Here is a 14,806-nt window from a genome sequence, read left to right as displayed (position 1 = left end):
AATAGGCATTTTCAAAATGATATAATAAATGATCTGAAACTTCACCGATACATTCTGGGAACACCAGAGACTTATATTACATATTGTAAAAAGGGGCATAATATGTCTCCTTTAACATAAAGAGAGCTTTTGTGTGTAGCATATGTTTTGTCCCTTATTTCAAAAGTCAGTGATATGCAATTGTATCCAAATCCATTGTTAATTTTAACCTTTAATATTGTAATAATGTACCAGCTGACTGGGTTCCTTTATAGTTTACAGCAGTAGTTGAGAGATTTTTTCATTCAGAAACATTAACATGTACTGTACCTGATATATATTGCAATCAAATTGTAAGTTTATGAATAGAAATTGAGTCGTGAAGTTCCTGTCAATTCCCAGCCCTAATAAAAACAGTGCCAGTAACTGTAGATAGCAAAAAGTCGATTAATCAGTCAAAGCATACTGATTAGTTGTGAATAATCGGTGATAGCCAATTAATCATTCTAATAATGGTTAGATGAATCAATTATTGAACTAATAACTTGTTACAGCCCTACACTTGGGTTTGCTTTGTAGCCCCAGGGCACAAAATGTTGTTAATCCGGGTTTGTCTCCAGGTGTATCACAAGATCGTTCTCATCTTAAAGCCTTTTTCTTTCAATTTTGATTTGAAGGTGTTGGTGTTGAAATGGAGTCGGGTTCAGGTAAGAATCAAATTAGATACAAATATTTACTGCAAAGTTTCCTCAATGATTTATGAAGTATTTATGAAATATTAGCCAACAGTAGACAGTTGTTTACTTTGTTTAGTTTATTAAATTATATTTTACTGAGCTCTCACATTGTTTAAAAGTGGCATTAAAAACCAGGAAGAAACTAGTAATCTAAATAAAAGGTTACATCTCACATACATTTTTGTACATAAATAATTTTCCAATGCACATCAAATTTGTTCACTGCTCACTGCTTTATTCTTTCATTTTCTCAAAATCACAATTTCAATTTGACAAAATATTATGGGTGATTTTCTACTCCCAATGTTTTATGCTAGTTTTTTTGGTATTTTTTTGTGTGTTTGTGGTATTGCAAACATTGTGAAGTCACTCTCTCTCTCTCTATGTGTCTGTGTGTGTGTGTGTGTGTGTGTGTGTGTGAGTGTGTGTGAGTGAGTGTGTGAGTGGGGATTTTTTTATTGATTTTTTCTATAGCAGATGGAAGTAGTCCGGAATCTAATTGTCCTAACAGAAAGAAAATCACTGGCAGTGATATTAAGAAACTTTTTTTTGTATTTCCTTTTATGAGACAACATGGGTAAATCTCTGAAACTATATAAAAGGTCAACAGACTTCCGTGTTCTGTAAAACAGGTCTCGTTGCTTCAGTTCATTTTGTATGTGCTCTGTTAAAGGAAATCAGCCAGCTGTTATTGTTGCTGTTTTATGCTGTTTAATTACTTGGCCTATACATCACATTTAAAAAGGTATGTTCCACAAGAACAAAATTTTCCCTTTCAGTTGGGACATTTTTGTCTTAGCAGAAATCACTCGTCCAACACTCGTCTTGTGTCCTCTAGTGAGATCTAGTCTCTCTGTGGCACAGGCCATAACCTCCAGAAGTTCCTCATATGTGGGGCATGCAGGCTGGGAAGACTCATCAGCTTCTACACCTTCTGCCACCTCACCTCGACGCTCAAGGGTCCTGAGCAGCAGGGTGCAGACGCTGGCCCCATTTCCCTCGAGAAAAGGGACAAACATGAATACAGGTTCTTCATGAAGAAATGCTTGCAGTTAGCACATTCCTCCCCTTCATGGACTTAACATGCGTACTCCTCCCCCAAGTACGTAATTCACAAGTCATGTGTTTCCTCGTGCGTTTGAACACGTGCTTCAGATACTGGTCATGCTGGAAGCATTCCCCATAACATCTTGTCAGATGACTTCTCAGGGAACCAGGATTACATTTTTAATCAAGATGTTCCCCTAGGGCCATTTTCCTGTTTGCATTCACACCACCAGTAGGCACTATAAAGTGGCGTATGCCAGAGATGGGCACTCGAGTTAGTGACTCGGACTCAAGTCGTATTTTTTTAGACTTAAGACTTGACTTCAGACTCGACCTGAAATGACTCCAGACTTGACTAAAGGTCTCGTGAATATTTTAAAAGCAACTTGAGTCTTGTATCCTTAAATCCTGACCGCAAGCCGTAACAGCAGCACCATTTTAAGTGAGCAGCACGTCAAAACAGTGGAGCGGATCACATAGCAAGCGCTCAGGGTCGTTTATGGTAAATATCTTTTAGCGCTATATCCTCTAGTATTTTTATCTAAAGCCAAACGCGCTTTATTCAAGCCCTTTCAGCTCCGTGCGCTTTCTCTCTTTCTCCGGACACCCGCCACCTCTGACTACACTATTAAAAGTAAAGGTTCTTCACGATGCCATAGAAGAACCTTTTTGTCTAAATGGTTCCATAAAGAACCTTTAACACCTTTCTGTTTGACAAAAGATTCTTTGGGGCGAAAGAAGGTTCTTCAGATTCTAAAAAGGTAAGAAAGAGATGGTTCTTTAAAGAACCTATGACTGAATGGTTCTTTGTGGAACCAAAAATGGTTCTTCTATGGCATCGCTTGAAGAACCTTTTGAAGCACCTTTATTTTTAAGAGTGTAGCTATTCAAACCAGATGTGACAAGACGTTTCCGACATTTAGCATTATTAATATGTAGGATAAGAACATTTAAAAAAATATGTAGGCCTAAATATAATTGAAAATTGTTGTTAGATGGCTAGGATGGAACTTAAACTTTGAAACTGTTAGTTCTTTCTTTTCTGCTCAAGATGAGAATGTTTTGATGATTGTAGCTACATTGTTTTTAGGAGGCTAGATACAGTGTGTGTCATGGTAGATCGGACTCTTATTATAGAATTCGATTACAGAAAAACAGTTTTGAACATGGATTAAAACAGTAGTAACTGACTGGATGTACATTAACCTTACATCTTAACACCTCTTTTTTTTTACAAAGCAGATCATAGATCATATATTTTGTCTATAGCCTATAAAACAGCTTCGTAAATAGGAAGATTTCAATACATGAGGATTCTGAATGGGATTTTTTAGCATGACTTGAGACTCGGACTCGTGACCAAAGGCTCGAGACTTGACTTGGACTTAAAGACTTGTGAACGTCTCTGCCGTATGCCAGGCGACAGTGACGTCATTCAACAGCGATGAATGAGGATGCTGTGATTGGAGCTGTGTTTTTGTTGTGTATTGAGGGTTTTGTGATAAGAGATGGAATGTAGAAGTATAAGTTGTGATTGAAAGAGCAAAAATCATTTACTGCCTCTTTCTCGACTAAACATTCATCAGTTTAATCTGGGTGATTTTGAACTTGGAACATAGACCTCAATCTCCACGATAATCTAGCTGTAAATCAGCATGTTGGTCCAGAACAATCTGCCTTAAAGTGCCTTTCAAGAGAACACTTTTTTTACTTGATTACTATGATTTTAGTCCTCTGTGGAGCACAAAACCAGTTTTATTTATAAAATGAAGGTGGAGACTGATTTTCACTCTCCTCCTAAAATGACAAAAGCCACCATAAAAAAAAAACTAGTCTATGCAGCTCTTGGTCTACATTCCAAGTCTTCTGAACCTATATGATAAATTTGGATCCAGATCAAGTTGGATGAATTATTGAAATGATTGAGGAGGATGGTTGGATGGCGACACACCTAAACTCCTAATGACCACCCCTAACACATACACGGAGCATAACATCCAACCTTCTTGATTCACATCACCCTGATACTACCCGAAACAGACATGTGTGTCTGAAACAGAAATGTGTGCGCTGCTTTTCTGATGTTTATTTAAGTTTACCGTGTTTTTTTCCCATGTCACTTGAAATGTGTCCGTTTTGAATCATTGTGGTGAGACACGTGAGGAAAAAAATAAACGATCAGTCGTGGGACTATTCTGTCATAAATCGTATACCATTCATTTCTGAACTTCTGTTACTGGTTGATATGTCCTGATCTCAATAAAGTTTACACATGCTTTTATGATCTCGCTCAGGACATGCATTTTTTGTGGAAGTTTGGCCAGGACTGGTTCCAGAATAAATCACTTTTTTGTCCCGTCCATTGCTTATCACTGATATTTCGAGAATTAATCCAGCATCATTCCTGAAACTTTGCAGCATGTATGTGTCCAAAAAACAAAAGTTTCAAATTCTGAATGGATTATAGCCTAGAAAACACAAAAGCCGCGCTCCCTTTATTATCACTAAAAGAATCACTCATCAAAGTTCATCGCGATCTCACAAAGTTCTGTTATAATCAAGCTCTTTAAACTACACAATAAATATCTTATTTACATCGCATCTGCACTTAACGTTAGTCATGAGATGATTCACGAGCGTGCAAAACTCCGGCTCTTTCAGCGGTGAGTGAATTCTGAAAACTAACGTTTCTGATTGGACATTGCATTGAAGAAATCAACAGATATATCTTTGATCGGCAACACTGCAAAAACACTTTAAATAGTTTGCCAGATCTTTTAATTGCTTTTGCTTTCGTTTGAGAGTATTTAGCACCATCTAGTACCCTTGTACAACCAGGCCTGGGCTGACATCGCGGATTCCATGACTGACCCTTGACCCTTTAAGAGCAAGTGAGCGCATCGGCGCCTCCATATGTCATGCAGTGAGCACGCTGCTGTTAAGCTTTCACACTCCACACAGACACTTGAATAGCGCACATTTCTCTAGGTTAACATTAGATTGAGCGGCCATGTAAAGTTGCTAATACTTACATATTTCAGATGATAAGCCATATTTGAGGTCGGTGAATGATAGGTTTGGATGTAGGCTACTGTATTACAATGTAGCCGATAACGATCTTCGTCACGAACTGCGTGACTTCGTCTGTGGATTATTTTTTTTTTTCTTTCTGCAACTAAGCGACTAATAAAATGTTGGTCGACCAAGCCTCTTCTGGTTGACTAACGATTAGTCGACTATTAAGGGGCAGCCCTAAAAAAACAGTTTGCATGGTAGAAAAATCATTATGTCTTTGGAATGTCCCCTGAACATGAAGACCCAACATGTGTGTTTGTGCTCTTTTTCAGTGAGTAATTTGAGAATTGTTCTGCTAGGAAAGAATGAATCAGAAAACAGCCGATTGGGAAACATTATATTGGATACAACAGCATTTAGCAGTGATGCTCCATCTTATTTACAGCAGCACAGTGTGAGAATCAGTGGAGAGGTGGAGAAGAGACACATCACAGTCATCAACACTCACCTGCTCCAGCCGAATCTCTCAGAGGATCAGATAATAGAGGCAGTGAGAGAGTGTGTGTCTCTGTCTGCTCCAGGACCTCATGTGTTTGTACTCGTAATGCAGTATAATGACTTCACTGAGAACGACAGAAACAGAGTGAAATATGTGCTGAACCTCTTCAGTGAGCAGGCCATGAAACATACTATAGTGCTGACTACTGATGAAGAGACACGCGGATTCATATTCAGATATAGGAATATCGCTATTCATGATTTAATAAAGGAGTGTGAAGGAAGACATCTTCAGTTTGATACAAGCAACCCAGGATGGCCATCAGAGTTGTTCAGAAAGACAGAGGAGATACTCAAGAAAGAACGTGAAGATTTTCTCATTGGTAACATGTATGAGGATGGAGGTGATGGATCATCAGTGGATGAAGATCTAAGCAGATCTGGAGCTTCAGTCAGAGATGACAATGAAGAGGAGGATCCTGATCTTAAAGAGTGCACAAAAACAGGACGCGGTGGAGGAGGTTTGTTAAAGTCTTTTTTTTTTCATGAATGACTATTGTCCATTAACAGTTACAGTGAAAGCAGAAATTAAAGCATATGGTTGATAAAAATAGTGGCATTTGTTCTCGACAGAGACACTGTTAAAGGCACCAGTGGAAAAACTGTGGAACTCATTGCACATGTGGTTTCAGTCACAAGGTAATGATCAGAAAATATGCATGTATTTTTGAGATAAAAATAACATTACATGCAGAGTTTGGAAGAAATAATATGATAGTATGAAAAATTATACATATTCTATCGCATGTATAATTGACAATATTAACTTGAAATTCAATATATTGTTTTGAATTTTTATTTGATCTATCCTTAGATTCAAGAGAAAGAGAAGATGAACTGAGGATTGTGCTGCTGGGAAAAACTGGAGTTGGGAAAAGTTCAACTGGAAACACCATCTTAGGAAGAAAAGTGTTTTTATCAGACATTTCTGAAAAATCTGTTACTAAAGAGTGTCAGAAAGAGACAGCTGAAATCAGCGGCAGACACATTACTGTGATCGACACTCCAGGACTGTTTGATACTGAACTCAGTAATGAAGAAATCCAGAGAGAAATCAGCAACAGCATCTCCATGATCCTGCCTGGACCACATGTGTTCATCATCGTGCTCAATTTAGGACAACGATTCACTAAAGAAGAGGCAACAGCTGTGGAGATCATCCAGGAGACGTTTGGTGAAAACTCATTAATGTTCACCATGGTGCTCTTCACCAGAGGAGATGATCTGAATGGCAAAACCATAGAACAGTATCTGGGAGAACCTGGATCTGCCCTTAAAAACCTGACTGAAGCATGTGGAAACAGATACCATGTGTTCAATAATAAAGAGACTGGAGATCGAACACAGGTGACTGATCTACTGCAGAAGATAGACAACATGGTGAAAGAGAACGGAGGGAGTTACTACTCATGTAAGATCTTCAGAGAGAAGGAGAGAGAATTACAAGAACAACAGATGAAGATCCTGATGGAGAAAGTGGAGCAAGTGGTCAGAGAAAGAGAAGAACTGATGAACAAACATAAAGAAGAGAAAAAGAAGATGAAGATGAAGATCGAGGAAGAAAGACAGAATCATGAGAAAGAGAGAAAGAGAAGAGAAGATGAATTTATTGAGAAAGAAGGACAATATAAAAGAGACATTCTAGAGAGAGAGGAACAAGAGAGAAAGATACGAGAGGAGCTGAAGAGAGAACGAGAGGAATGGGAGAAACAGAAACAACAGGAAAGACAAAGAAGAGAAGAAGAGGAGGAGAAATGGAGAAAGAAAGAACAGGAAAAGTGGGATGAATATAATCAGAGACTTAAAGAAGAGAGAAAGAGAATGGAAAGAGAGAAGGAAGATGTCCAATACAAACATGAAAAAGAGAAAAAGCAAATGAAGATGATGATGGATGAGGAAAGACAGAATCATGACACAGAAAGGAAGAGAAGAGAAGAGGAATTTAGGGAGAGAGAAGAACAATATAAAGCAGAGATGAAGAGAGAACGAGAGGAATGGGAGAGACAGAAACAACAAGGAAGACAAAGAAGAGAAGAAGAGGAGGACCGAAGGAGAAAGATAGAGCAGGAAACATGGGATGACTATTATCAGAAACTTAAACAAGAGAGAGAAAGAAGACTGAGAGAGAGTGAAGAACTTCAGTTCAAACATGAAGAAGAGAGAGAGAGAATGAAGAAGATGATGGAGAAAGAAAGACAGAATCATGAAAAAGAGAGAAAGAGAAGAGAAGATGAATATATAGAAAGAGAAGAACAATATAAAACAGACATTAAAAGCATAGACGAACAAGAGAGAAAGATAAGAGAGGAGATGAAGAGTGAACGAGAGGAATGGGAGAAACAGAAACAGGAACGAGAAAGAGAAAGAGAAGAAGAAAGACATATATTCAATGAACTTTACACAGAAAGTTCTGAGGGTCAGTATACAAACAATAAATCAAAACAACCAGTTAAATTAATTTGCAAAGAATCAAATATTTGGGTTTATACCATCATACTCGATTCTGATTGACTGGCAGGTATGCATTAAAACCGTCTAATGCACAGGTAGTTCAAAGCCAGTTTAATCAGTTTTATATTAATGCGCTGCTTTCATTGACGCACACACACACACACACACACACACACACACAAACACAGAGAGAGAGATTGGAGATCTCGCTGCACACATACAGAAACATTCAGGAGCACAGAAGCTTGTTGTCAACTCTGCCCTGCAACATTAATGAATAAAATAGCCTGTATAGTGGATCACTACAATATGTTTCTCAACAACGAGGAGGTAAAATCCTTGTTTTAAAATCACTGTCATTAAAAGTTTGTTTCCCCCTTTGGTGCGGATCTTTTTTTTTTTTTTTTGTTGATTTTATATTTATTTATTTATTTATTTTTATTATTAATAAAAAGCCCATTTCCTTTGCACAAATGAGTCAGCAGCAGAGCATGCAGCAGAGATTCTAAAAGAGAATAACAATATCTGTATAACTTCAATAATCATTTAAATAAAAACAATCTAATTAAATAATTTCCTAATTTTATGTGTCTCTGCTATATATATATAAATAATAATTATTTTATTATTATTATGACAATGTGTAGAGTCATTGATATTTTAAATGATCCCTACTAAGTTGAGGGCATTGATAAATATGGATCTTAAGGAAACATTTTCACTGGCTGTATGAATGTTGCAGTCTCCAGAGATTGTGGTGCCCAGGAACCTGAATGACTCCACTGCAGTCACAGTGCTGTCCATGATGGTGAGTGGGGGGAGTGCAGGGGGGTTTCTCCTGAAGTCCACGGTCATCTCCACTGTTTTGAGCGTGTTAAGCTCCAGGTTGTTGACTGCACCAGACAGCCAGCTCTTTAACCTCCTGACTGTAAGCAGACTCGTCACCGTCCTGAATGAGGTCGATGAGTGTGGTGTCGTCTGCAAACTTCAGGAGCTTGACAGAGGGGTCTTTAGATGTGCAGTCGTTGGTGTAGAGGGAGAAGAGCAGTGGGGAGAGAACGCAGCCCTGAGGAGCTCCAGTGCTGATTATACGGGTGCTGGATGTGTATTTTCCCAGCCTCACTAGTTGCTGTCTGTCTGTCAGGAAGCTGTTGATCCACTGACAGACGGAGGTGGGCACGGAGAGCTGAGTTAGTTTGGGCACTGCACCAGACAGCCAGCTGCTCGACCTCCTGTCTGTAAGCAGACTCGTCACCGTCCTGAATGAGGTCGATGAGTGTGGTGTCGTCTGCAAACTTCAGGAGCTTGACAGAGGGGTCTTTAGAGGTGCAGTCGTTGGTGTACAGGGAGAAGAGCAGTGGAGAGAGAACACAACCCTGAGGAGCTCCAGTGCTGATCGTACGGGTGCTGTATGTGTATTTTCCCAGCCTCACTAGTTGCTGTCTGTCTGTCAGGAAGTTTTTTCAAACCTGCAGTAGAACTCATTCAGATCGTCTGCTAGTTGTTGATTCTCCACAGTGCTGGGGGATGGTGTCTTGTAGCTGTCTTGTATCTTGGCCACACTCCCTTGGCTAAGGTGCATAATAAAAGCTGGAGCTTGAATGATTTCTGCTCGATGTCGGCAGAACCACATTTTTAGAGTTAAACTCTGCGCACGCCGAAGAGCTGCGGGACCTCGGTCTGCTCCGGAGGCCCACACCATTACCGACCCCCACTACTGCATCTCGCCCACAGCGGAGGCGCCACAAGTGGCACGAGAGGAAGCAGAAGAGGGGTAAGCACGGAGGTATCCAGGCTAGGCTAGCGGCTAACCCACACAAGCCGGCTATCCCCACCATCGTACTGGCTAACGTACGCTCTTTGGACAATAAACTGGACTACATAAGACTACTACGCTCAACCCAGAAGACTGTAAGAGACTGTTGTGTTTTTGTGTTCCTGTGCAGTGGAACTCACCGATGTCTTCACAGACATTTTCAACATCTCGCTAAGTCAGGCTGTTGTCCCCACATGCTTCAAAGCTACCACCATCATTCCAGTCCCGAAGAAGTCGTCTGCATCCTGCTTCAATGACTACCGTCCAATTGCACTTACCCCCATCCTCATGAAGTGCTTTGAACGGCTAGTCATGCACCATATAAAGTCTGCCCTCCCCCCCTCACTGGACCCCTTCCAGTTTGCATATCGGTCCAACCGCTCGACCGACAGCTTCATCCATCAGGCTGTCAGGAAGCTGAAACTCCCTCCCGACCTTGCCCCCCCCTCCCCTCTCTTGCCCCACGCACCACTGAACTCTAACCCTCTGACGAACTCTCCCACTCCCCCCCTCCCAAATACTCACACACACTGTCACTTTAATCAGTCTAAATAAGCTCTTTTGCACTACAAATCATTATATTTGCACTGTTGTTTACTTCACTGGTTTGCACTCTTATCTGCCATGTGCCTTGTGCTGCTTTATATATATTTTTATATTTTTTTCATTTTACCTTATTGTATATTTGTATAGTTGTATTTTGTATTTAATCTGTATTTATGTTCTACTGTTAGTGTTATCTGTATGCACCAAGGGTCTGAGAGTAACACAATTTCAATTCTCTGTGTGTATGTGCTGTACATGGGGAAGAATTGACAATAAAGCAGACTTTACTTGACTTGATTTAATATTGAATGAGAAATGATTATGTGATGAGCCAGATGAGGAGGTGTTTGCAATATTACAGTCACTGCTGGTCCCATCCAGTTTTAAGTTGTTAAAGTAATCACTTGTTCAGCACAGTTCCAAATGTTTATCATTCAGCACCAAGTCTGCTAGTCTCACCAAGAACCAAGACTCCTTCTTTGCCACTGACCTCACCCTGCTCCAAACCTCATTTGTTCTCACTGGTCCTGCCCAGCTCCAAGTGTCTTTCGTTGGTGCTCGTCCCACCCAGCCCTAAGTCTCCTTTGTTGTTGCTGGTCTCACCCAGCTCCAAGACTCCTCCGTCGCCATCGGTTCTACTCAGCTCCAAGTCCCCTTTGTCACCACTGGTCCCACCCAGCTCCAAGTATTCTTTGTCAGTGCTGGTCCTGCCCATCAGCAAGGCTCTTTTTTGTCACTGGTCCTGCCAAACTACAAGTCTCCCTCATTGTTGCTGGTCCTGCCCAGCTCCAAGTGTCCTTTGTTGGTGCTCATCCCACCCAGCCCTAAGTCTCCTTTGTTGTTACTGGTCCCACCCAGCTTCAAGAATCCTTCGTCGCCATCGGTCCTGCTCCACTTCAAGTCCCCTTTGTCACTGCTGGTTCCACCCAGCTCCAAGTGACCTTTGTTGGTGCTGGTCCTGCCCAACTACAAGGCTCTTTTTTTTGTTGCTGGTCCCGTCCAGCTCGAAGTCTCCTTTATCGTCACTGGACCTGCCCAGCTACAAGTGTCCTTCATTGGTGCTGGTCCCACCCAGCTCTAAGACTCCTTAATTGCAGTTGGTCCTGCTCAGCTCCAAGTCTCCATTGTCACCGCTGGTCCCACCCAGCTCCAAGTATTCTTCATCTGTGCTGGTCACACCCAGCTACAAGTCTTCTTTGTCACCACTGGTCATGCCAAGCTCCAGTTGTCCTTCGATGGTGCTGGTCCCACCCAGCTCGAAGTCTCCTTTTTCACTGCTGGTCCTGCTCAGCTCCAAGTCTCCTTCATTGCTGTTGATCCTGCCCAGTTTTAAGCCTCTTTCCTCTGCCAAAGGCATACAGTTCCTTGGCCTTATATCCACTGTCTCCCTTCAGCCCCTCGTCTGCTCCCCAGACTCCACCTCGGCCACATTGGCTCCACCTTGGTTCAACACATTCTTGGCTCCACCATGGACACCATGGCCATCCCTCAGGCTTTACCTTGATATATCGCTCTGGCTTTTCCTCTGCCTCTGACTTCCAGCTGCACCTCGCCCCCTCACCCCTCTGGCTCTGCCAGCCCCCCTTCCCCCTCCCTCAAAGATAGCTACCTGTATAATGGATAATGGTTGAGAACCACTGAGATGGACTGTTAACATTTTATAAATAGTTTACATTTTAGATTTGAGTTTAGCACTTGTTGCTCAGGGTCATATGTAAACTCTTTAACAGGGTCAATAGCTGTAAACTCTATTATTGTCATTTTCAGATGAAGAAGATTCATCATCAGAGTCAGGATGTTTGAGAATCTTGCTGTTTGGGAGGACAGGAAGTGGAAAGTCTGCAACAGGAAACAATATCCTTGGAAACGTTGAGTTGCACAGGGAAGCCAGTTCACAGTCGGTGACCACTGTTTGTCAGAAGAGAGTTGGTGAAGTTGATGGTCAATCAGTAGCTGTTATTGATACTCCAGGACTCTTTGACCCCTCACTGACAAATGAACAAGTGCAGGAAGAAATAATGAAGTGTGTTTCACTGTCAGCACCTGGACCACATGCGTTCATCATTGTGCTGAGCGTGGAAAAAATCACTCCAGAAGAGAAAGACACTTTAGACATGATCAAGATGATCTTTGGCTCAAAAGCAGCAGATTTCTGCATTGTTCTCTTCACTAGAGGAGATGATCTGAGAGGACAAACAATGGAGCAATATGTAGAGAAAAGTAAAGATACTGAACTCAAGACACTGACCAGTGAATGTGGAAACAGATTCCTGGCTTTTAACAACACAGAGACACAAGATCAGACACAAGTTACTCAGCTGTTGAATATGATAGAAGAAATGAATCAGGGCCGATACTTCACTAATGAGATGTTTGAAGAGGCAGCGATCTCCATTGAACATATAAGGGAAATAATAAAAGAAAATGAAAGACAAAATCAGTCTCAAGTTGAAGAATTAAAAGTCAAATATGACATGGAATTTGAAAGCATGAAAAAGAGACTGGAGGAGAAAAAACAAAAGATACATGAGGAAAAACAGAGGCTGCAGAACAAGTTCAGTGAACAAGAGGAACGACTCAGGAGAGAGTTTGAGGAGAAAGAAAAATCTGATCAGGAGAAACGAGAGACGGAGGATCAGAAACAATCAGAAGAAGAGAAACAGCAAAGAGCTGAATATGATCAAAGAATAGAGAAGATGAAGAGAGAGATTGAAGATCTGAGAATACAGTATGAAAAACAGCAAAAAGAAAGGGAAGAAGAAGATGATAGAACGAGAGATGAAAAATATAAACAAAGCCAAGAAAAGATGAAAAATTATCATGAACATGGCATGACAGAGTTAAGAAAAAAACAGGAGGAGGAAATAAAAAAGAGAGATTCAGAGGAACAAATGATGAAGGAACAAGAAGAGAAAGAGAGAGAAGAATGGAAGAGAAAAATAAAAGAGGCTGAAAATGACAAAGAGACTCAAGAGGAAATTAAACGACAGCAGAGAGAATGGGAGGAAGAGAAGAACAGAGAGATGAGAGAACGAGAGGACGAGGAAAGAGAGAGAAAAGCGAGACATGAGGAACAGCTGAGAGAAAAACAGGAAGAACTGGAGAACAAGAGAAATAATTCTGAAAGAGAGAGAGAAGAAGAAAAACAAAACAGAGAGGAGGAGAAACAACAACAGATAAGAGAGAGAAAACAAAAAGAGAGAGAATACGAAGAAAAGATAAAGGAAATGAAAAGATTTTATGAGCAGCTGGAGGGAGAGAGAAAAGAGGAGAGGAAGAGAATAAAACAAGAGGATGAAGAGAGACGAGTGGAGAAGAGATGGGAGAAAATGATGGAAGATCTGAAACGAGAGCAAGAGGAGGAGATCAAGAGAAGAGAAAGAGAGGAGACAGAAAGAATAGACAGAGAAGAAAAAGAGTGTGATGAAATGAAACAGAATCTTGAAGAGGAAATAGAGAAGATGGAGAAGAAACATGAAGATGAAGCCAGAGAACAAAGAGAAGAACTGAATGATTTCAGAAAGAGAAAAGAGCAGCACGTTCAGGAGCTCAAGGAGAGACTTGAAGAGTTTCAAAAACAACTGAATAAAGTGAAAAGGTTAAGAATGGACCTAGAAGATAAATGGACATGTCATGTCATGTGAAACATTATTGATCAGTAGTGAATTTGTAGTGAATTTGAAGGGTTTTTCTGTATTTCTCTTTCTTTCTTCGTATAATCAGGGTTATTCCCACATGCTTCTGAAGGCTCACTGTCATACAGAGTTTAATCACTTACTGTACATACAGTACCTGTCAGTTATTAAGAGATCATGCAGACCTTGATGAGGGGGTTTGATTAGAGTTAAAGTTCTGCAGGAGCAGATTTGAATACATCTGAACTAAAACGATCATACAAAATTATTTTTCTTTTGGTAGATTTTGAAAAAAAAAAGATGAATTATAGCAGACCATAAAAGAGAAAAAAGATAGAAAACTGATGTGAGCTGTTCATGGACTGTAAAATCTCTCATGCAGTAGATGAAACCTAAGATCACAATAATATCGTAACTAAAAGATGTTTACTTTGGGTGTTTTCATTTAATTATTTGTAGCATCATCATTGTATTCTGAACATTATTCTGAAATGACGCTGTACTTTCACATTTTCTGTTATTTTCTGGTGACTAACACTAAAAATAAATGTCTCATTCACACAGACCATGTGCTTCTGTTAGTCCTTCATTACTGAGACGCTGAACAATAACCAATTCATATATTTTACAAACCATTTACCAAAAAGAAAGACTGAACTGAGTAAAACCCAACAAAACTTGAAAACTTATACTGTGGCAGAATAACTACATGTAATCTATTATAGTTACCCATTAACTACCTATTATTTTTAGCCTGTCTTCAACATCATCTAAAGCTCTAACTGAAACTCTGCTAAATACCATGAATAAACTTTAGCCAAGGCTACAGATACAAGTAACTTTACTGCAACTGTGTAGTAAATAATATGTTGAGAGTTTGACTTTAAAAACTCTTTTTAATGTGGCATTAACACACACAGACAAATGGTGTACCAGTTGGAAGTGACTTGTGTTGTTCCCATTAGAGGATCCCCCCCCCCCCCAACAAAACCCATTCAAATAATTTTTCTGTTCCTCTAAAC

At 40.3% G+C, this 14,806-nt stretch overlaps 2 protein-coding genes across 2 annotated transcripts; both read left to right on the top strand.

Moving 5' to 3' along the window:
• The first annotated feature begins 670 nt into the window (after nt 1-670).
• LOC107574664 (GTPase IMAP family member 8-like) lies at nt 671-5,881 on the top strand. The gene is made up of 4 exons (XM_016261102.1): nt 671-686; nt 1,555-1,743; nt 5,111-5,797; nt 5,847-5,881. The coding sequence occupies exons 1-4, from the start codon at nt 671-673 to the stop codon at nt 5,879-5,881; spliced, it is 927 nt and encodes a 308-aa protein (XP_016116588.1).
• Nucleotides 5,882-5,955: 74 nt separating this feature from the next.
• On the top strand, nt 5,956-14,043 carry LOC107574666 (trichohyalin-like). The gene is made up of 5 exons (XM_016261103.1): nt 5,956-5,975; nt 6,151-7,223; nt 7,596-7,752; nt 11,917-12,988; nt 13,331-14,043. The coding sequence occupies exons 1-5, from the start codon at nt 5,957-5,959 to the stop codon at nt 13,791-13,793; spliced, it is 2,784 nt and encodes a 927-aa protein (XP_016116589.1). The 5' UTR covers nt 5,956; the 3' UTR covers nt 13,794-14,043.
• Nucleotides 14,044-14,806: the final 763 nt, after the last annotated feature.

Source organism: Sinocyclocheilus grahami, unplaced genomic scaffold (assembly GCF_001515645.1).
Source record: "Sinocyclocheilus grahami isolate Dianchi unplaced genomic scaffold, SAMN03320097.WGS_v1.1 scaffold2302.1, whole genome shotgun sequence".
NCBI lineage: Eukaryota > Metazoa > Chordata > Actinopteri > Cypriniformes > Cyprinidae > Sinocyclocheilus > Sinocyclocheilus grahami.
This window is presented reverse-complemented; position numbering and strand designations above follow the sequence as displayed.